Genomic DNA, 23,386 nt, shown 5'->3' with positions numbered 1-23,386 from the left:
ATGTCTTAGAATGATCTGTCAAGATTCAGGGCGACCCTTTCCAGGGGTAGCGGGATTTGGAAAACATGTCCCTTATCAACTTCTCCTGAGTTTTTCCTCCAACTCGAGGAGTATACGTATTGCGTTCAATGACCTTTCTTTTTAGAGCTTTCCCTCTTTCGGGAGAGCTGAAGGTGAAGGAGATAAAACACCTCTTTCTTCGGCCTCCCCACCTGCTTTTCCCGTAAAGGCTTGTTTTCTCTTCCACGGACTGGCTTTCATCCTGCCGGGTCCAAGGTTATTTTCTGATATTGGTTTCGTGTTGATGTTTGGATGTAATAGGGAAGTCGTCAAATGAAACTGGTTTTTTTTTTCTCCCCCAGGTAGCTGAGGTAAGCCTCCTATCATTGGAGGAGCAGGAAGCAGCCCTGTGATAGGACGGAGTGAGGCCGTAGCTTGCAAACTTGACCCTGGCTCTCTGGATTGGCTGCCCATGAGCTCAGCTCCTGGGAGTTAGGATATAAATTTACGGTGACCAAAATATCTTCGGAGACACTGGAAACTGGCAGCAGCAATAGCAGCATCTTCTCCCTGGGTGAGCCAGGGGGATTACCCCCTGACTCCAACTTCCAGTCAACAGGAAGTGGTACCCAGACACTGCGGGGGTTCCTGACACAGAGCCCCTGGTCTGGAGGTCCTGGCCAAAGGTGTTCTGTGACAGCAGTGACTTCTGTGGTCTAAGGTTAGTTGAATGATACTCTCTCTTTAGGGGGCTAGAGTAGTGGGTATCTCAGGGTCCTGAAAGCAGGGGCAGACCCAGGACTCAGACTCTGAGTCAAACTCCAGTTCTGCTTCTAGCTTGTTGGGCTTTCCCTAGGCCTTAGTTTCTGCAACTCTAGAAAGACAGTGCAGACTTCAGTGACGTAATCTCAACGGTGTCCAGCAAAGAGCTCTGAACTAACTTGGACTTACAAGTACTGAGTTCAAGTCCCAAGCCTGCCGCTTACTAGCCCAGCAACCCTGAGTGAGGACAATCCCTTTTTTGGGCCTCAGTTTCCTCACCTATAAAACGGGAGCAGTCTTACCCATCTCTCTTGCTTGTTTCCTTATTGAACGTTGTAGAGGTCAAGTTAGAGACTTTATGTGAAGGTCCGTAGTAAAGGGAAACCTTACATAAACAGGAGGTATTGTTATTACCCATAGCTCAATTCAATTTCTAACAGTTTAAAGTTCTTAAAAGTTAGTCCAAGGGCAGGAAGATCTTAGGAAGAGTTCTGGTGGCCTGTGGCTCTGACAACAATTTGAGGAGAGGATGATAGCATTGCAGTGCTTGTGGTCCTGGATACAGGACATGATGACTTGGGGACCGGATGGGACACCAGCAGAGCACAGTCTAGTGTTGGATGGTGGGGAGTGGTGGTTATCTTAGGGGTTTTCCAGCTTTGGAAATGATCACTCCACTACCTCTGCCCCAAGTCTGCCCCACTGCTGGGTCCTAGTGCCTGAAGTTCCACCATTAGATAGTTCTTTCTTGTGGTTTTCGAAACATCCTCAAGAGATGCAAATGCCTAGCCGTTTGGAAAACAAGCACCAGGCATCAGTGTGTTTTGGCAGTGATGATAAGGAACAGGCAGATGGTCAAAGTCCACCCTTTTACTCTGAACTGGCACCCCCAATGGTGCCATGTGGCTGCTCAGATGTCCCATGGTCGGAGGCTTCATGCAAAGATCCCATCCTCTGCTGGCTGGAGCCCCTATCCAGGCCTAGGCCTCATGTTTTGAAGTGGACAAGGACCAGCAGGTGACTACCATGGGCAGGGTGCCCAGGAGGAGGAAGGGTCTAGGAACCATGTGATTTGAGGTGACTGGGGTGATCGGTGATGGACGGGGACAGAGAGGACTCAAAGGGCAACGCGGCCTCTGCTCAGGTGAGAGGGAGTGCTGCTGGTGACTTCAGCTCAGTCTAAGGAGGACTTCCCTTAAAAAAAATTACGGGCTGGCCTGATTCTGTGTGGAATCCCCTGCCTCGAAGGGTGGAAAGTTCCCACGGAAGGAAGTGTTCCAATATGGGTGACAAGTCTCCCTGCCAGGAATGTGGCCTAAAGGAATCCTATACGAGAGGTGGGGCTAGATCCTTCTCTGGTCCCTTCTGGTTCCTGGAACCTATGAGGAATGAAAAGAGAAGAAACACCTTGAATCACTGCCGTCTAACACCTGAGAGGTGGGCACGGGACTAGGACAGTGTTGAAAGAAAAGATGACAGCCTCACCCTCCACTTGATTCTGGCCGGTGGAGGTGGAGGGTCTTTCCCAAGGAGACCCCTCCCTGCACGGCATGTGGGGGGCGTGGGAGCTTCCCATGGGACCTACATCACTGTGGGAGCCCAGGTTGAAGGCTTTGAACTTGGACTCACACAGCTCCCACGCCAGGAGTTAGGAGTGTCTATGGGCCGCCCATGCCAGTGAGAAGCAAGCATGACCTTAGGGTGTAGCCCTTGACCCTCCAGCCTCCTGATTGGCTCTAGTCCAGGGGCCTATGAGCCCCTCCTGGTGTTTACAATCTTTGCCTCAAGCACAGGCGTCCATTCCAAGGACGCATGACATGGGACTCTGTGAGGGCAGCTCACAGCGTGCGTGTGTATAGATCTGGTTATCTCCATGCATGTGGACCAGTAGGTCCCTGGGATTGTGTTTGTATTTACGGAAGGCCCCTTGGTGTAGGAGAGAAAAGGAAGGATTTAGAAATCAAGGTGGTGGATTCAAGCCCCAATTCACTACGCTTCCTGGCTGCGGGCACCCAGGCAAGTCTCTCGACTGTTCAGAGCCTCAGTTTCCCACCCCCAGCCTGTCGGGGTCGCTGGGCCATGGCTCTGCATCTGGACCAATTCAGAGGACAATCCAGAGCATTCTGGACATTCTGGGGGCAGCGCACAGGTGACAGGTCGAATCTGCGTGTATCTGTGTCTTGCTTCTTTGTTCTGCAAACGCTGAGAACTCCCTAGGCAGAGTGGTCCCCACTGGGAACAAGGCAGGCTGGGATCCTTTCTCTCAGCCTGGGGAGGAGGGCGGTGGTGTGGCGGCAAACATATGTTGCATTTGGTTTAAGAAAAATAACACGGTTAGGAAGCCACATAGGCTTATGTGTGTTAGAGTGTGTTTCTGTGACCCACAAGTGTGTGAGCCCATTTGGGCTGCCGGGGCCCCTAGCCTGGGTGGCTTAAACAACAGACCTTTATTTCTCACCATTCTGGAGGCTGGAAGTTCAAGAACAAGGCGCCAGCAGATTTGGTGTCTCGTGGTGGCCTCTACAGGTGGTCACCTTCTCAGGGTGCCCTTACCTGGTGGAAGGGGCAAGGGAGCCTGTCTCTTTTAAGAGGGTTCTGCTCTCATGACCTAATCACCTCCCAAAGACCTCGCCTCCTAATATCGAGGTGTGTGGGGGGGACACACACAAACATTCACCCTACAGCAATGAGTGTCTGCAGGTGTTGTTGACCTTGGGCCCCCACAAGGGCACCACAGGCACTCCATCAGATTGTCCAGCTGTCTGTTCACATCAGTTGTGTGAAGCCCAGGGCAGAGAAGGGGAGCCACAGAACCTGTCTGTGAACCGGAGCCAGAGCAATTACAAAGTAATGGGGCCAGAGGAATGAAGGAGCAAATGGAGTACAGATGAGGTCAGTGTTATCATTCAGACAATAAAACAAAGATGGCAGCACGCTTCGAAGAAGTTGGCAAACTTCCCGTTCCCTGGTCCCCCAAGGTCAGCTCTGCGGGCTTTCTCTGGCGGGCGGTGGTTGTTGTGAACACGTCACCCACCTGGATCGCAGCTTATCAGAAGACTTGAGCTTTGCGTCTCACCTGGGGGGTTTCGGAGCAGGCCGGGACTTTGCTCTGAAGTCCACTTTCTGCCAAGGCCATAAACAAGTTTACGAGAGCAGCTGGGGCTCCTCGCCAGTCAGGGTTGGCTGCTGTCTCAGGGTTCCTGGTCTGCACCTACATCCAGGACAGGGTGGAATTCCCCGAACGGCCGAGAGTGGGTGGACCCCCAACAGGGCAGGGGCATGGAACATGGAAAAGAAAGAGGAAGGAAGGAGAAAGTTTTGCTTTGCTGAATTCTAGATAGGCAGAATATTATAATTAGAAATTCTGGAAAGATTTAATTTCAGCACACATAGAATTTGGGGTGTGTGGGGTGTGTGTGTGGGGGGGGTGTAAACACAATCAGGGCTTAGAAACTTTAAGAGTCTGAGGACACATTGGCCAAAGGGAGGCCCTTCCCGGGTGTCTCCTGGGGGTGGGTGGGTGTGACCTCCTGGGCCAGCTGCACTCTCTCCACTCCCTGCAGGCATATGGAGAGAGGATCTTTGGAGCATTACAGAGAAGGAGCGCTGGTCAGAGAGGTAGAGAGAGGCTGGCTGAGCCAGGTCATGGCCACCCAGGGAGGGAAGAGTTTCAAGGAAGTAGAGAGGCCATGTGAATGCAGTTTCGAATGCTGTAGACCCTTAAGGGAGGACGAGGTCCCTGGTTTGGAATGAGGAGAACTTGAGAGATCCTGGGTCTCTCCTCTCTGGGGAAACCCTCGGAAAGGCTTCTGCCAGCCAGCCTCTGGGGTTTCGGCAGCTGCTGCTCTCCCTGGCCTCCTTCAGGCCCAGGGCGTCGGTGTTCTGGGAAGGGGGTGGCCAAATCAAGGCAGTTTCCTTGAGAAAACATCAAGAAGGACACCACTGTCTGGTGGAATTATACCGATGCTCTGATGAGAAGTAGCAGCATGTCCTTCAAAGACAGTAGGAGGACACTGCGACCATCAGCAATGGTGGGAACCGTTTCCATAGCAATGACAGCTTTTAAGCCGATTACTGCGGCTCTGTTCCCATTAGCTGGGAAGGATGCTCTGACCCTCCCTGCCATGCACTCCCCCCACCCCCCCGCCACTCCCAGCCCTACCACTGGAGACAAGTTAGCACAGGAAGAAGAGGGGCTGAGCTGAACGAGGGTGTTCTGCTGTGTTTGGCTGGTTCGGTGGTTTTGTTATCGAACAGCCTCTCGGCCAACCCCATCCAAGGTGCCCTGACCGCAGGAATATACAGAAAAGGCAGAGAGAACCCTGACACCACTCAGTAAATATTTCTGGCCCAACTTACTTGGATCTTGAATTAAATAGACCTTCAACCTAAATTTATCTTCTCTTAAGACCGTGTGCTACTAAAGAGAGAGCAGCTCTCAGGGGAATAGACCATTACTGTCGCTACCACTTACTGTGGTGCCCATCTGAAGAAGACCAGAACATTCTATCCGAGGGCACAACCCGCCTCTCGTTCCTTATATCCTCAGCACCAAGCCTGATCCCTGGTACTTGGTGGGTGCTTATTGAACATTGTTGAAAGACATAAATGAGAAGAAAGAAAGTATTTTCTTCTATGATTTCTTCTGCATAGCCTACCTCACACCACTTTTCAAAAATATGACCATAGACTTCCCAGGCTTTCGAGAGCATTTGTTAATTCCATATAAGATGCAGGCACAGAGTGCTAAAGGTTTCATGTAACTCAGATGTTCCTTTGAAGGAACATTAAACAACAAATAAAGCCTTCCAAATTGCCTGCTTCCCCCCCAGCCCGTTTTCTCATTTTCTCCAAGATTGTCCATGTGTGGACACCCAGCTGTGCTGCTGGTACCGGGGGCCTCTGGCCACCCTTCCCAGTCCCTTCTCCCCATACCCGTGCTCGAAAGAGGGATGACATCCTGAAAGTTATGCTCACCTTCAAATCTCCCTGTATTTCCCCATGCCTGTCCTCTCTCTCTCTCTCTCTATGTATTTTCCTCATATTCACATGGATCCGCACACATCTGAAACTGCAATTATAGATTATTATTTGCATCTCTTAGCTGGAATGTGAGAGAGCACATTTTAAAGTAAAGAACTAGGGGCGCCTGGGTGGCTCAGTTATTAAACGTCTGCCTTTGGCTCAGGTTGTGATCCCAGTGTCGTGGGATTGAGCCCCTCCATTGGGCTCTCTGCTCAGCGGGGAGACTGCTTCTCCCTCTCCCTCTCCCTGCTTCTCTCTCTCTCTCTGTCAAATAAATAAATAAAATCTTTTTAAAAACATAAAGTAATGAGTTAGTTGGTCAATGCAGGAGATATGATGTAAATACATAATTCATGAATATATAATACACTAATACTTAGTAAATGCAAAAATAAGGCTATAATTACAAAGTAGAATAGCCTGTCCATGGATTTAAATTCCATAGCAATCTCTGGGGGCTCAGATTTGGGATTCAAGACCATATTTTATTTTTCTTTTAACTTGCACCAAAGGGTAAAGGGTTTCTGAACAACTTTGAAAGAATCGGGAAGCCACAGGAGTTTTGGATTAAAGACATGCAAAGTAGGTGCACTGCTCACAGCCTGCCCTGCTTCAAACACTGCCCAGGAGGAGATGATTCTTTCTGTCACCTTTTCCATGGACAGCTGCTTCCTTCTGGATGGACCAAGGAAGGGCTTCCACTGTTGTAAGGTGAGACCAGTCCAGATATGTTGACTTTACGTCAACTACACACCCAAAGACACCTTATGTATTATAGAGTTTACTAAACTTTGTTGTTGTTGTTTTTAGGATTTTATTTATTTATTTATTAGAGAGAGAGAAAGCATGAGAGGAGAGAGGTCAGCGGGAGAAGCAGACTTCCTGCTGAGCAGAAAGCCCAATGTGGAACTCGATCCCAGGACTCCAGGATCATGACCTGAGCCAAAGGCAGTCGCTTAACCAACTGAGCCACCCAGGCGTTCCCTAAACTTTGTTTACTAAACTTCGTTTAGTAAAGTTTACTAGACTTTGACTAGAGTTTACTAAACTTTATTTACTAAAACTTTGTTTTGTACATTTATTCATTATTGAAGGAGGGCTTAAAGAGGGCTAGGTGCTCAGGATACAAGACCTTGCAAAACAGAGGGAAGGAAGAGAGACTCAGAAGATAACAATGGCACAGAGAGAGATGTGATATTGCATAACATGATGTAGTAAAGGGGGAGAAGATGTGCTTATTGGGGGATGCACAGGGAGGGCCTCTCTGGGAAGGTGACATTTGAGCAAAGCCCTGAAGGAAGTGAGGGAATAGACCATAAGAATGTTCTAGAAAGAGGAAACAGCCTGTGTGAGGGCCCTGAGGCAGGGAGCAGGGCCATGAGCATGGAGTGAGTGCTGAGAGGTGTCGAGAAGGGCAATGTGACCAGGTTGTACAGGGCCTTGGTGGTTAGGGTAACGACTTTGACTCTGAGTGAAAGAGGAGCTATTGGAGGCAAGACAGTGACATGTTCTGACTTAGGGTATATCCCCATGGCTGCTGAGGGGAGAAACTGGAGGAGGACAAGAGCAGAACGGGGGGCAGGCGGGGAAGGGACCCATTTCGAGGTATTGTGTAGCCACAGTGAGCAGAGCTGGGGCCTAGACTGACCCAGGGGGTCAGTGGAGGAGGTGGGGAGATGGGTTGGGGTCTGGATGACTTCACATTTTTGGCCCGGGCGATGGGAGGAGCATGGTTGCCATTTACTGAGCTGTCTTGTAAATAGTCTTGGAGCCAGTGCGACAGACCCTCAGGTCACCAGCATATTTCAGGTGAGGAAGCATGTGCGAGCTGCCCGAAGTCCCGAGGGGCAGGACTGGGCCCCTGGCTCCAGCTGTATTAGTTTCCTATTGCTGCTGTAGCAAAATACCACAAACTCAGAGGTTTGGGAACAACATGAGTTAATCACCCTCCAGTTCTGGGGGGTGAGAAGTCAGTCAGTCTCAACAGACGAAAATCCGGGTGTCGGCAAGGCCTTGCCCCTTCTGGCCGAGCCCTGGGGTAGTTGCCGGCTGTGACACCTGAGGCATGACCTCCACGGTTTAGTTTCCTCCTCTGGAAAACGGGGACAAGGCTAGCCCAACCTCCCGGGACTGCTGAGGCATTGAATGGAGACGACAGCTCTGAGGGTTGGTTGTTGCTCACATGAATGGGCACAGTGGCTCAGAGCACAGGTCAGCCTGGCCGGCCGCTGTCGCATCTGTGGTAGGGCTCTTGTAAGGGAACTGTTTGCTTTGTTCATAGTGCCCATGGAGAATCCGCGGGGACCCAAGAAGCCTCTGTCAGGGAGGAGAGCCAGGTCTCTGGACAGGTCACACGGCCCCAAGAAGGACTCAGAGTCATGGGACTGCCAGTGCCTGTCCCTGCCCATGCTCACCACCCCCTCCAGGCGGCTGCTCCACCGGACGGCCAGCGATGGCACCAGATGTCCCCGCATCCCAGCTCAGTCTCTGGAGGCTCAGGACACCATGGCCACAGCCCTCAACCCAGAGGAGAACAGGGAGTTTCTCCCCAGTGACCAGAGACCTCCGCAGGACACCAAAAAGGACAAGGCCCAGAAGCGCGGCCAGCAGGGGTGGCTGAAGACCCTTATAAACTTCATTCTGAGGACGGGCCCGGAGGAGCCTAAAGAAAAGGGCAGCCACAAGGCAAAGGGGAAGGACAGCCTCTCCAAGCCTGCAGAAACCCCTGAGACACCAGGGGACACAGCTCCTAGGAAGAAAGCCCACGACAAGAAGGCCAGCCACAAGAAACACAGTCACAAGAAACATGTTGCTGAGGAAACCAAGGGGGCCCAAGATCAAGAGGCCGAAGGCCAAGAGACAGGGCTGCCCAAGATGGCTGCTGCCCAGCACTCTAAGGAGGCTGACCTGGGCCCAGCACCTAAGGGTGAGCAGACCATGCCTGGTCACCCCCCTGCCCCACCACCAAGGGCTAGGGTACTCTAAGCTGGGGGTCCCCAAACCTCTCAACAGAGGGGACTTGGAAGGCAGGGCAACCATCAGGGACAGCTCCACTGTGAAATTCCTTTGAGGCAGAAGAGCACCGTGGCTGAGAACCTGCCGTCAAACCTGGCTGCCACCAGTGCAACCCGGGGCTGGCGACTTTCCTCTCTGAGCCTCATTTTTTTTTTCCATCCATAAAATGGGGATAACAACAGTTGCTACCTCCTGGGATAACTGTGGCCTGGAGCTGGCACGGGGTGGGGTTGGGGTGGGGGGGGTGCTGGTGGGGCAGGGCAGGGGATGGGAAGGCCAAGTGGGAGATGAGAAGGGAAGCCTTCTCACCAGCCATGACTTTAATCCAGAGGTGAGAGGACTGTGGGTGGGGCCAGAGAGGGGGAAAGAGTGTGCAGGTTCTAGGCTCGGCTGTATCAGGAATAAACTTGCTCTGTGACCTTGAGCAAGTCCTCTCCCTAAACTTTGGTTCTTCATTTGGAAAATAAGGAAGCTGGTCCCCAAGGTGCCTTTCTTTCCTGACTCTTACTTAGGTCCTGGAGTGGAAGGGCCTGCAGGCACCTGGAGGGAAACAGAGCTTTGCCCTGCAGCACTCAAAGTTCACCATGGGTGGTGGTGGTTGTTGTTTGGGGTTTTTTTTTTTTAAGATTTTATTTATTTATTTATTTAGAGAGGGTACACACGAGCTGGGGGAGGGGCAGAGGAAGAGGGAGAGAGAGAATCTCAAACAGACTTCCCTCTGAGCATGGAGCCTGACAGGGGCTTTTGATCCCTGAACCCTGAGATCATGACCTGAGCCGAACACTCAACCAACTGAGCCACCCAGGCGCCCCCAAACTCACCATGTTTTTAATAAGAATAAGAATGCCTGATTGAAGCAGCCTGTTTTCAAATGGAAACCTTGGCAGGTTTCTGGTTTTTTGGTTAAGCCTAGAGCTACAGCGGCGCCTGGGTGGCTCAGTGGGTTAAAGCCTCTGCCTTCAGCTCAGGTCATGATCCCAGAGTTCTGGGATCAAGCCCCGCATCAGGCTCTCTGCTCAGCAGGGAGCCTGTTTCCTCCTCTCTCTCTCTGCCTGCCTCTCTGCCTACTTGTGATCTCTGTCTGTCAAATAAATAAATAAAATCTTTAAAAAAAAAAAAAAGCCTAGAGCTACAGTTCCTGTTCTGCTGTGAGCTCTGTGCCATTTCAATGTGTTTATGAACAAAGTCAGAAGAATGTCATGGACACCCCTTCACACCCCCACACATACACTGACTTTCCGCTTTCTTCCAGGTGGGGAAGGTTCTGATCTGCACCAGTCCTTGTCCACTGAGGACAAGGGTCCTGGAGTGTCGGAGATCTCTTCTCAAGCCACAGGTCACTGGGGGGAAGAGGAGCTCAAAAACCTTGACAGTGAGTCAGAATCTACTTAGTGTCCTCTTTCCCTGCAGCTGGGGTGGCCTGTACCAAATGAAATGGATTGTTCTGGATGACTGCTTAGACCTTGGATGGTCCCTTTCAAAAATGCCTGTGCTGATCTTGCTCCTTCTGGTGCTTCCGGTCACATTTACTTATTTTAGAGTTTCACAGAAGGGAGTCTCAGGAATTAGAACAGCCACTGGCAAATGTTCCTGCCTTATGTGTTAATAAGCACGGGCCTTTTTTTTTTTTTTAGTCTTTTTAAATTTATAGAAGGAAGATGGAATAGGGAATATAGATTTATTTATTTTTTTGGAATGTAGAATTTATATATACATTTACATATATGGAAGAGTGGAAGAGTTCTGTGCACACTCATATACTCCCAGTTGTTGATGGAGGCCAATATTTGCTCCATACGTGTGTGTGTGTGTGTGTGTGTAATTTTGTTGCTGAGCCATTTTCAGTAAAATGGTCCTTCATCAATAAATACTTAACCACCCATCTCCAAGAAATGAGTTCAGTCTCACGCACAACCACAATACTGTTGTTGCCCCTACTAAAATCGATAGCGATGCTCTATTAATCTAAGTCCTTATAAAGAATGGGCATATTTTAAAAGATAATAAAACATCTATGCATCTGTCAAAGAATAACTAAAAGACATTTAGTTGGCTGGTCTGCAGGCTGTGTGTTTTACATGCTAATTGTTTTTCACACTAGAGGAAATCAGCTGGTAGACTGAGTCAAGGAACAAAAGCCCAACAAGATTTATAAATGAGACAGAAGCGAGGAAGGGAAATGGGAGGGTGACAAAATCTGTAGACAGCCCGGGACTGGGGAGTCTTGTTTGCACCTTCTTTCGCATAAAGCAGTCAGCTGGCAGCTAGCAGAGGCTACTCCCGGGCATATCATCTCTGGATCGGTGACAGGGGTATCAAAGAAAACCATTTATGTTGTTTGTGGTTTCTCTGTAAAGTCTTTGTGGAAGCATCCACGGGGCAGGCCATCTGTGTCATGCCTGCTGGGGTCCCTCTGTCCTCCGCCTTAGTTAGGCTGGGTCACCACCATTTCCCCCACTGGAATTTGGCAGGTGGGAAGATCAGCATGAGGCTCCCACAGTATTTCCAAGCACCGTTCCTTGATGGCCTGATAGCCATCTGAGGGAAGCAGAACCGAGATGATGATTCACACTTCACAGGAAAAGAGATGAAGGCCCAGAGAGGTTAAGACATTTACTCAAGGTCACACAGCTTGCCAAACCCAAAGCAGATATTCACAGATCTGTAAAGGTCAAAGGTAGCAGTGGGATACAGGTTGAACTCTTGAAGGACTGACCTGAGATGGCCTACATAAGAACTCATGCTTTGGCCAGCTCCCCTTTCCCTGTGGATCTCCCAATTCTCTCTCAGAAACACTAGCTCCTGGGACATGGTGATTTTCTCACGTCCATGGCCTGAGGAACTGTTTTAAGAGTGCCCTTAATACAGAAGGATTAAGTTGATCTCAGAAGTCCAAGACTGCCATTAGAAGGTTTTCTCTGCACCCGGAGAAATGGGGTGCATTTCGCTAATTCTAACTGGGCGCATTTCATTTTCTTCCAGAGGAGACTATCATCAGGATGATAGTGGAATTTCTCCAAGGAGTGGGAGACCAGTGGGAGAAGGAGGTGAGGAGCAAATGGTCTGTGTAGACCCCCAGAGGCTTGCCGCTTCCTCTTCCTCACTGTCTACCCCCGCCTTCCCCTTCCATGCTCAAGCCCCATCTGCCCTTCTAGGCCTCAGTGCTCCCCTGCTCTGGGTTCTGTCACCTCCCTCACCTGGGGCCACCTTGAAGCACTTGGTTGTTCTTCAGTTGCTTCTCGGGGAGTTTTTCCCTCTCCTCAAGGTCAGTCCCTGACTCAGTTTCTCTCATCTCTCCCACAGCGGCTTCAAGCTCGTCGGCCAGAGGTAGTTCCACAGAACCCAGGACCAGCTGTCAGGAAGAAATCCCAAGAGAAGAAGTCGAGTCTCAAGAGAGCCTTTTCTCACAAGAAACATGGCTCTGAGGAGCCTAAAAGAGCGGGGCCTGCAGATGTTTCCAGCCCGGAGTCCCGGCCCCTCAGGAGGCCCAACTTTCTGCCCCTGTGTGGGGGGGGCCACCAGCCCTCCACCTCCAGCAGCCCTGGTAAGTAGGCTCTGAATTACTAGCAACAGAGCAGCTGCCTCCAGCTCTGGAACCTTCTCCCGGGTTCAAATTGGACCTTTTAAGGGCTGCTGTCCCAGTTCTGACTTTTGCTCTGGCCGAAGCAGTGTGGGGAGGACAGTGGGGAGGAGAAAGGGATGATAGCAGGTGACCTCCACACATGAAACCTCACTGTCTAGGCAAGCAATCCAGCTAAGCCCCCAGAGGAGACTGTGTTGAGGAATTCCTCAGCCAATCCCCATCGCTTCACAGCTCCAGCCTCTCGACCCCCGCAGGGGTCGCACTTGCAGGAAGGAACTGCAGCCTGGGACGCAGGACACCTGGACTCTGAGACAGGACTTTCTAAATCATTCCTCATCTGTGCCTGCCTCAGTCTCCTCATCTGTAAAATATGACCCTTCCGTACTGTGTATCTATACTCAATCAGTTTTCATAGCCATATTGTTATCCCCATTTTACAGATGAGGGAACTGAGGCTTGGAGAGGTCAAACAACGCGTTCAAGTTCACATGGCCCACCAGTGATGGGACCAGGGCTAGACTTTGCCACCTGGGTGGCAGGGGGGAATGGCCTAGCCTTGCCACTTGTCCTGGCCAGGAAAATTTACATTTTAAAAAGGAGGGGCAATGTTTTGGACCAAACAGAGAGCCCCAGTGGTGGAATTCTGGCCCTGCTGTGTTAATTCATGCCAAGGAATCAGGCCTTTACTCTCCACACCACCGATATGCTGGAGGAGGAATGAGGTTACTGGAGGAGAGAGTAGAGGAGGGCAAATCCCGGGAAAGCCAGTTGTAAGAAGTGCAAGGGGATAACGGAGCAAGGTCTGGACCAGTACCTCAGAGCCTTGACCCTGACCTCCTGCTCATCTCTGCCCCAGCATGGCCTTTGTACACTCTTGCCATGGAGTGGACTTTGGAACATCTGCTAACTTCTCTGTGTCAGTTAACACCCTCACACGGATGAAACACACCCACCATTTCTTCTCGCTTCTCAGGTTCAGAGGAACCCCACATCCAAGAGGCCCTGTCCACAGACAGCGGGGCTCCAAGTCCCTTCGAGCTTGCCACCCAGGCAGGAAGCCAGGGATCTGAAGAGGCCTTGCAGACCAACAGAGCCTTGGAATTCAGTTAGTACCCCCTCTTTTTCTCAGAGACCCCTTGGAAATCATGTGGCCTGACCCCTCCCCACCCAGAAGAGAAACGGGCCCAGAAACAGGCAGCGACCTGGCCTTGACTTCCACGGAGCACAGCAGGCTGGGTCCAGAGCCTCAGGGCAGTGAATAAGCTATTCAGAGCTAATAAATGTTAGCTGCCCTTTATTGTTATTATAGTGGTGGTTCCTGAGCCCAGCTTGAGAGAGGAGCCTCAGGAGAAGTCTGGAGGAGAGGAGGGAGGGGAGGGGCCCTAGGGGTGAGGTTCAACAGACCCGTGGTGCTGTCGCTCTTACTCCCTTACCATTGGCAGAACTGTCAGTTCTGTGTGTCTGGAGAACCTCTGAAGTATCCACTTCCTCCACATCCCCCGTCCTGCCTTGTCTACTTCCCACAGAAACTGTGCCTTGAAGGAGAATTGAGAAGGGAAGAGGAGAAAGGTGCTGGGCCAGGAGACCTGTGGGGACCAAGTCTTTCCAGATGGCCTTGAGACACCTTCTCCTGGAGGCAGGGGCCTACGTTATCTTCCTCACACTTAACGGGTGCATTGAAAGTGCAGCCTGGCCAACGAAGTGAATAGATTCCCAGGGAACCAGCTCAGGCCACTTCTGAGGAATTCTGCCTCTCCCCATGGCCAGGCCTGGGAAAACCAACAAGGGCAAGCTGATTAGCAACCTGGAGACCTGTCAGATTCACCCAGGGAGCCACTTGGGCCTTAGGAAGTGAGGGCTGACCATAGAAAAGCTATTCCCCACACTCAAATGTAAGCAAGCGTTTTGTTCCTTTTTAGAAGAATTCATCCAGAAGATCACGGCCCTACTCCAAGATGCAGAGGAGCAGTGGGGAGAGAAGGTGAGGCAGACATTCCCCACACAGATCCTGACCCTCACTGTGGACACACCCACTCCTGCTTGGCCTAAGAACTTCCCTGTCCCTCCCCCAGTGTTCCATCTTTCCAGAGCCCGGCTCCGTTCCCTCCTTCCCGAAGCCTCCACCAGCCAGCCCTGTGGCTGCAGGCCACCCTTGTTCTGGACAGGCCTTGCCCTCTGGTCCACAGCGGGGTCTCCATTTGTTTCAGGGGTGCTGGTCTGTTTCCCTAGCTCATTCATAATCTCCTCACAATCTGGGGGCCCTGACTCAGTTTCTCTCATCTCCCCCACAGCAGCTTCAAGTCCAGGAACCAGAGGTGGCCATGGAAAGCCTGTCCCCACCCTGCAGAAGGAAATCCCCTGAGAAAAAGTCCAGCTTCAAGAAAGCTTTTTCTCATAAGAAACACGGCTCCAAGGAACCGAAGAGAGCGGGGGCTGCAGGCGTCGCCAACCCAGAGTCCCGATCTCACAGGAGGCCCAACTTTCTGCCCCTGTGTGTGGGGGGCCATCAGCCCTCCACCTCCAGCAGCCTCGGTGAGCAGGCCCAGCGTTGCTATGGTCACAGAGGCTCCCTCTGGCTCCAGGCCTCCCCCTGCGTGGCCTCAGCCCCAGGCTTGACCTTGGCTCTCGGCTCTGAGAGGGGTGGGAGGGCTGTGGAGGGGGGTGGGTGCCGGGCGCCCACTGGACCCACCACCCACAACCTAAACCCTCCCTCCCCACATACATAAACACATAAACATACAAAAATAGAAAAGTTCAGAGACCCAGGTTGGGTGAAGTAGGATGTGTCCTGGGCCTCTGCTTTTTCACAACTCCACAGGCCAAGGTACACCGCGATTCCCTTGACCTCAAAGGAGGGCCTCCTACATGCCCCTCTCACACGTGTCATCTCATTTAACCACGTAGCAACCCGTGAAGTCAGTCTTGTTATTCCCATTTGGCAGGTGGAGAAAATGAGGCTCACATAGGTGAAGTGACTCAGCCAGGCCTCACAGAGTGAAGGGGAAGCGGGCTGATGGGGTGGGATCCGTTGGCAGGCCTGTTGTTTTCTCCCAAACTATGTGGGGGCAGAGGGGGCTGCCAGCAGAAAGGAAGAAGGAGATTTCTGGAGGGGGTGAAGAAGGCACTTTGAGCTGGGCCCTGCAGGGCTGGGGGCTCGCTGAGGAGCCTGGGAAACCAGGACCCCTCTGGTGCCAGTGCCTTTGGACAGCTTCTTGTTGGGAACTGGACCCCTGTGATGTGCTTGTGGATTTGAGATTTTTGCAAAACACACTCACACCATCTCCTTTCTGCCCTCAGATCTGGACGATGTCGAGCTCCAGGAGTCCTCGCCTGCAGAAGGGACCCCTGTTGGATCCTCAGAAGCGTTCTCCCAGATCAGAGGCCACAAGCCGGAGGAGGAACCACAGCTGGACGAAGTGTTCGAATCTAGTTAGTACCACCTTCCCCTCTCCTGTGGCAGCTGCCCCGGGGCTTCTACTTGTGTGGGTCTCATAGGGTGAATCTGAGCGGGCTCTGGGAAGGTGCTGACAAACACCCCAGGAGACTCCAGCAGCACTGGGAAGAGGCAGCACTGGGGCTCATGGGGCAGAGTTGCAGGTGGAGAGTTCTCATCAGCTACAGAACACCTGTCTGTTCCACGGGGTGTCACTTCACCCCACGCCACCCACCTGGTTTGTTTGAATCTTTCATATAAAATTCCCAGCTGGCTCTGGGTCTCATAACCAGTGGTGTTCTGGCAAAGGGGCTGGAGGTAGGCCTGGTGGGGAACCCAGATATGCAGGATTTGCAGATTTCTATGGTATAAGTGTTCCCACCATGGCTGATTTCAAGCCGCCACTAGTTTATACCAAAAGGACCACAAATATCCGGAGTATATGCAATTAGGTCTTACAGCCCAGGCTGGTGGATGCATTCTTTTTTTTTTTTTTTTTTAGAGATTGTATTTACTTATTTGACCGAGAGAGACATAGCAAGAGAGGGAACACAAGCAGGGGGAGTGGGAGAGGGAGAAGCAGTCTCTGCAGGGAGCCCAATGCAGGGCTCAATCCCAGGACCCTGGGAACATGACCGGAGCCAAAGGCAGAAGCTTAACAACTGAGCCACCCACACGCCCCTCATGGACGCGTTCTTGTTGCATCTGTGGCCATGGCCTTTCCCCCTCCCTGCTTTCTGATTAGCTGCTCCTGATCCCAACTCCCATGCCTGACCACGCTACTCAGTAGCCTGGACAGGGGACACTGGGAGGTCTCAGTTTCCCCATCTGTCGAATGGAGCTGAGGTGAGCCTTGACTGGCCAACATTCTTTCAGTTTCTATAAAGCAAACTCAAGTAAAGCTTTCATGCCCAGCCCTAGTTTCGGGGAAGATTTTTCTTCGCCCTTCAGAACTAGTCCATGTGCTGTGCTTTAGAGACAACAATATCATCTGTAATGGGAGGATGAGTTGTTGCCGAACTCATTAACAGTCCACGGATCTTTCTTTATTTTCCTTAGAGGAGCTGATCATTCAGAGGCTGGTGGACCTTCTCCAAGAAGTGGATGACGAGTTGGGGGAGCAGGTAAGGGCTGTTCAGTACCCCCAAGGCTGGCCGTGGGGGGCCTCATCATCCCACAGCTGAGGCCTGAGTTCAATCCCCATATCTCTGCATCCAAGTGACCTTGGGCTTGTCCCTTAATCTCTCTGAGCCTCTGTTTTCTCTTTTGCAAAATGGGGGGTTATATATCGACTTGACAAGGCTTAGTATATATATAGAAAATGCCAGTCACATAGCAGATGAGATCAACGTTAGCTGAAAATAATATAACACCCATGGGGCTCACCCTGCCAGCCAGGACTTTCCCAAATCCAAATCCCCCTAGAGGTTTCACTCGTGTCCGACCTCCCCGGAAGCCTCCTTCCCTAAGTCCAGCCAGTCCCACTGATCGTGTCCTCTGCAAGCTTCCTTTTCACTCTGCCTCAGCCCACATTTCAGCATCAATGTGGTCTGCAATTCTCTCAAGCTTTTAGCTTTTCCCTCCTGCTGGAGACCCTGTAATAGAAAGTTCCCTCTTTGAAAGCCTCACAGTCTGCTTGGAGAGACAGACACAGATCACGTACGCGGTACACGTACGCGGTATCAGATATGAGCACAAGTCATGGATGGGTCATGAGCAGAGCAGGCTCTAGGAGTATCTCACTTTACCACCGTGGTGCACACTGGCCCAACCCCCCACTGCCAGCACCCTTGTCCTTTTGCCTGAGGACTGGCTTCTGGAACAATTTTGCCACCCACATGGCAGGCCAGAATGATCACCACCCCCCTTACGGGGATAACTCCGAGGAGTATGTTCTACCCCCGCTCCTGGAGTGGCCAGTGAGGACCACGCTCGGTAGCTGGAGTGTGTGGACTGCCTTCCCAGCCTTGTCCCAGATCTCCATCACCCTGTCAGTGTTTCCCTGCATCACTTACCACATAAACTACCCGCCCTTGAGCCCTTGGAACGCAACCCAGGACACTTAGGTATTAAGAGGGGACAACTAAGAGTGGGAACTGAAATTCACCCAACATCTACTCCACATGGAACATTCTACATAAACGACCTCACTGAATCCCCTCCCCTAACAATACCGTGCAGGCGCCGGACATCATTACTGCCATGGCCCTGACTAAACTGAGGCTCAGGGAAATCCCACAGCTAGTAAATGCTATTTTGCTATTTAAGCCTCCGTTATACAGAGACCTGCTTTTTTTTTTTTTCTTTCTTTCTTTTTTCCCCGCATTGTTCTGCTGCTTGGAGTTGAACCTCGCAGAGCAGAGTCTGAGAGGCTCCCGTGGGACGGGGAGGCGCCCAGCCTGGGTGCATGGAGCTGGGCAGAGGGCAGCTGGCGGGAGGGGGCTCTCTGCCACCATCCCTGATGGCCTCCCTCGTCTCTGCTTCCAGATCCGGCGACACCCCAGCTTTAAGAGGTTTTTACACAAGCTCTCAGACTCCTCCCTCAGGAAGCTGGCAGCCACCCTGCAGAGACAGAAGGCCCACCCTGCAGAGCCGGACAGTCACTTCACCGAGAGAACTTACCACTTTGCCTTCGGCTCGTCTAACAGATTTGCCGGCAACGACAGCCACACGGTCCTGAGGCTCATGGGCCTGTGCTACGGTCACAGCCAACACAGCTACGCCCACTTCCCATGCCGGGTGGCCCAGCAGGTGAGAACCAGCAGCAACAGGTTCCAGATCCTAACAGGACCAGGATCCCTTGCTGGTCTCTCTCTTCCCCTGCTGAGTTCTCGAACTTGGGGGTGGGACTCACTCAAATGCCACCTCCTTGCGGAGGCCTGGTGAAATGCTTCAACACCCACAGGGACCATTTTTTTCCAAAACCCTCACTGGCCTTAATGGATCCTCAGTACCTGCTTTATTTGGCTCTGATCCCTAATCGTCTGTGCAGTTTCATCCTTTTTTGATTTTGGTATGGACCCCTGTACCGGTGCTACTCTTGCTTGCCGTCTCCTTGTTTCATGGGTTGTGCTGTTTGGCTTCCCAAAGTCAAGACCGTCACAAAATTTAAACCTCAAAGCAAAGGAAGGTTCTGTATCAAGTGATGGGTGAGGTAGATGGGGAAGGTCCATGGGCTGTTGGTTCTGGAAGGCTTCCAAGGAGGGGCGGACCTTCACTGACCTTGTCTTGGTTGATTGATTAAGAATAGCTTGGATCTCACTCTTCTGATCAATTTCATGCTTTTCCTAATAAGCCCCTGTGCTCCTAAGGCTCTGAGATGGTCCCTTTAGAAATAATACTTCTCACTGATCTTTTTTTTTAAGTCTGAGTTTTCACGTTGTCTGGTAGATTCTGATAAGCAGTGTTCCCCATCTTTTCCAAAATCACTTAAGATAACCTGCCTACAGACAATTTGACCCAGATCTTTAGTGCAGAGGCTAACGAATGAAGGTGTGACATTGAAAGAAGGAAGCAGTCTTGGGGCGCCTGGGTGGCTTAGTCAGTTAAGCGTCTGCCTTCTGCTCACATCATGATCTCAGGGTCCTGGGATGGAGCCCTGCATCAGGCTCCCTGCTCCGTGAGGAATCTGCCCATCCTTCTGCCGCCCCCTGCTCATGTTCTCTCTCTCTCCTTCTCTCTCTCTCTCAAATAAATAAACTTTTAAAATCTTTAAAAAAAAAATAAAGGGAGGAAGCATTCTGTTTATTGGCATTGGACAAACAGAACTTCTATATCCAGGGATGCCTGGGTGGCTCAGTCAGTTAAGTGGCTGCCTTCAGCTCAGGTCATGGTTCCAGGGTCCTGGGATCAAGTCCTGCATCAGGCTCCCTGCTCAGTGAGGAACCTACTTCTTCCTCTGCCTGCCGCTCCCCCTGCTTGTACTCTCAATTGCTCTCTCTCATGTGTGCTCTCTCTCTTGCAAATAAGTAAATAAAAATCTTAAAAAATAAAAAAGAACTTCTATATCCAAATGATCCCTAGACTTTTATTACAATGATGTCACCATCACGTAAACACCCTGCTTCTCCTGGAAGTACCTTTCAAAGTCATGTTATGCATCTCTCAAGGACGCTGATCTGATTTCATAATACTAGTATCCTGTCATTCAAATGGTCTGCTCTATGTTCACTTATTTTCCTGGTGGAAACTCCTTATGACCTTCAACTTCTCTTTCCTCAGCCTCATCTTTGCCCAGATATGGGGATATTACTCAGATCACTCTATAAGCGATAACCTAACCCATCCTAGAGGGTTAGGTTATCGCTTATAGAGTGATCTGAGTTCTTTGTGAAAGATATTATAGAAACAACAGCTCTGACATCCGCAGTAGCCCCAGCTCCATCTTCTGGTTTTACTGACCATTCATTCACTCACTCATTCATTCACTCACTTATTCATTCGACCAATAGGTACTGAGAACCTCCACTGGGTCCTGCTGTGCAAGGTGCTGTGAGGGCCTAAGGAAGGTTCTGCTATAGGAAAAGACAGAATGTTTCCTGATGATGAAATTAAGTACCTGTAAAATGCCAAATTAGTGGTAACTGAGGCCAATGAAGCCATTGGTCCTAGAAGCCTTCCAGGGGGTGGCAGGGATGGATTTTGATGTTGAAGGATGGAGAGGTTGTGGATAGGGAGAAAGGACTAGGAGAACACTGCAGATAGGAGGTACTGAGTGAGTCCAGACCCACAGGGGACAACTAGTACACTGTGTTGCTATGCTAATAATTAGAAATCTATTGCTATCAGAGTTGGACCCACAAGTTATTGGGGCTATAGCTAAAACCTATGTTCTTTTCTCCTTTCAGAACATCGCAAGTCATGAAATCCAAAGTCCAGATTAAAAGCTGTGCTTTAAACTCAAGTTCCCTTGACCTATTCAAATAATTGGCACCTTGAGGCAGGACCTCCTCATGACCCCCTTCACAGATATGAATGAGGACAAGAAGGGATGGCCGTCTGTGTCCGTGTGCCATCTTGGGCTTCCTGAGACTGAGATACATGAAGCCCTCTCCCACTTAGCTGGACACGGAAGCCATGCTAGGGAAAGGAGAGCACTGTGCTGGAAGTTAGGAGACCAGAGCACCACCTGCTGACCTACTCCAAACTTGCTGCAAGCCCCCAGACTTGTTTGTCTTCCTCTCTAGACCTTGGATTCTGGCCAAGACTATGGATGCAGCCCATGGGATCCCTTCTGACTCCATTGTGCTCAAGTGTCTCTAAACAAGGGGGGGGGGGGGGTGTCAGTGCTTTCATTCAGTGGCTAACTACGCGCCAGTGAGCTGGAGGCAGTCCTTAAGTCCTCGCTGAAGGAACAAATGACCAGACGAATGAGTTCCAGAGCTCCTGAGATCCAGGCGACTCTGCCAGGCATTCCTTGGGAGGCCTGGGTCCTCCACTGGAATTGTGCAACCCGTAGTTCACTCTCTAGATTGGGAGGTAGGGAGGAAATGGGGAGCTACCTTGATAGGCCCTAGTCCTGAACATTGGACCAGGGGTCAAGGCCTTCATATAAGAGTACCAACTTACGCACCCTTATTTTTTACTATATTTTCCTGATCTGTAGGGTCTAAAACTATGTCTACTATCATGTGGAAGGCTGGCCAGCATTTTCTAGATGTCAATTTCCAATGAGTCTTATTAGTTGTTGTTGTTTTTTTTTTTTTAGTTTTTATTTATTTATTTGTCAGAGAAAGAGGGCACAAGGAAGGGGATCTGTAGGCAGAGGAAGAAGCAGGCTTCCAACTGATCAGGATGCCTGAGGTAGGGTTTGATCCCAGAACCCTAGGATTATGAGCTGAGCCAAAGGCAGATGCTTAACCAACTGAGCCACCCAGGCATCCCAAGTCATAGTTTTTTAAAATAAATTTTTGTCTAATCTCTCACCAGAATACCCATATTCATTTAACCAGATGTGCATTCACGTGCAACAAGTAATTTATTCAGTTGACCAACAGTGCTTAATGTCCGTATGGATTTACAGATACCTCTCAGGAGGTCTGCAGGCCTCAGAGAGAAGACCTATGGACTGGAGATCTCTGGTCTCTCAGAATCCTTCCAATCCTATGTCCTATAATCCCATGTCCAGAGAAGAGATGCTGATGCCTTGTACCTCTCCCGTCTCATGGGGTTTTGTCCAGAGTCAGTGAGAAAACAAATGCGAAGATTTCTGAAAATTACATGGTGCCTTGTCCATCTATGTTGTCATTCTGACTATAGCTAAAATCTGGGTAGTTTTCAGGACATGGGAAAAGGCTTTAAGCTGGATTGCCATGGATGGTTGCATGGGTGTGCACTGCCCAAGAACACCATACCCCAAGCCGTGCTATTCACTTCCTAGACATTGAAGATTTGTGGATTTATGATAACAGTTTTCTACCTGATGGCAGTAAAGTGTCTTGAGAAAGGGGCTTCTTTTTGGTTTTGTACAAAGGCAACGTGTGGGCTATTAGAGACTCTGCCTTCTACAGAGCTGGACAGTTTGAACAGCTTGGCTCAGATGGGCAATTTGCCAGATGTCCATTATCTACATGCCTGCCCAACAGGGTCATAAACATAGTCATTGGACATTGCCTGGAACACATGGCCATAGGGGAGAGAGTATTAAAATCTAGACTCTCTCTTATTACCCTGATTGGACACTGTATTGCTATGTTGAATGTGGTGATCACTGTGGGGTAGGACTGGAGACGGGGGTGAAACCAAGGGCAGAGAGAGAGGCTTTGGACACTTAGATGGGACTGGCCTCAAACCTGATGCAAAGTTTTAGGAAGTTCAACAAAGCATATTCTGTAAGTCATTTGGTTTTATTGCTGATTCTAAGACATGGGGGAGAGGTGATCTATTTATGGATTTATTTTAGTGTTCAGGAACACTGCCTCAAAATGCAAAGGATCAGAATCAGTTTTGAAATGAGGGTCAGGAACCTTCTGTACATAGTTTCTTATTTGGGATGATGTTCTTTAAGTTGTATGAGTATTTGGTATGAGTTCCTGATGCTGGCATCTGAGTCTCATTTTTGTACTGTTATTTAAGCAAATAAAGAAATTGACTTTTGCCAAAGTCTCATCTGAATTATTCACAACTCTGTCAAGATGGAGGCCACCGGCCACATCTGGGCCAGTCTGGGGCCTGCGAGGCAGTGAGGGTCAGCCTCCCTTTCCCCACCTGGAGGCCCTTTCTGGTTGCTCCCCAAGTTTCCGCTCCTTGGGGTGCCAACTTGTTGAGCCAGTAATGGAGTGCCCTGAGCATCGGAGACCTGGGTTTTCACCTGACTTCCCACAGAATGAGGCCCTCAGGGACACGATACTTGCCTCTGGACCTGATGTTCTACCACTCTGTGACTGTTAAGATGACAGTTAATTGTATGTCCAGGAACATCTGGGTCAGTCTTGATTCTACATCGTCTGTTTTATGAAGTCCCTAATTTTGGTGCCCAAACTGTCACTCAGAACTGGGGTAAAAATGGACAGAATACCGTGTCTAGATTTTGGTCCAGAGAATGTGGTCTCTGCTAAAAGGCTTTAAAG

At 50.5% G+C, this 23,386-nt stretch overlaps 1 protein-coding gene across 3 annotated transcripts; it reads left to right on the top strand.

The window, feature by feature from the left end:
* Positions 1-515: 515 nt before the first annotated feature.
* On the top strand, positions 516-22,938 carry BNIP5 (BCL2 interacting protein 5). 3 transcript variants are annotated; one of them, XM_047734996.1, is made up of 12 exons: positions 516-721; positions 8,069-8,718; positions 10,078-10,174; positions 11,785-11,849; positions 12,106-12,346; positions 13,359-13,490; positions 14,308-14,366; positions 14,680-14,917; positions 15,683-15,814; positions 16,878-16,942; positions 18,306-18,569; positions 20,666-22,938. In XM_047734996.1, exons 2-12 carry the CDS (start codon positions 8,074-8,076, stop codon positions 20,699-20,701), a joined length of 1,974 nt encoding a protein of 657 aa, XP_047590952.1. In that variant the 5' UTR covers positions 516-721; positions 8,069-8,073; the 3' UTR covers positions 20,702-22,938. The 3 variants fall into 3 exon arrangements, with proteins under 3 accessions (XP_047590952.1, XP_047590950.1, XP_047590951.1); XM_047734994.1 differs by having other exon boundaries at positions 517-721; positions 14,305-14,366; positions 20,666-22,937; XM_047734995.1 differs by lacking the exon at positions 516-721 and adding an exon at positions 1,585-3,740 and having other exon boundaries at positions 14,305-14,366.
* Positions 22,939-23,386: the final 448 nt, after the last annotated feature.

Source organism: Lutra lutra, chromosome 6 (assembly GCF_902655055.1).
Source record: "Lutra lutra chromosome 6, mLutLut1.2, whole genome shotgun sequence".
Lineage (NCBI taxonomy): Eukaryota > Metazoa > Chordata > Mammalia > Carnivora > Mustelidae > Lutra > Lutra lutra.
The sequence above is the reverse complement of the archived record's forward strand: the minus strand, read 5'-3'. Positions and strand labels throughout refer to the sequence as shown.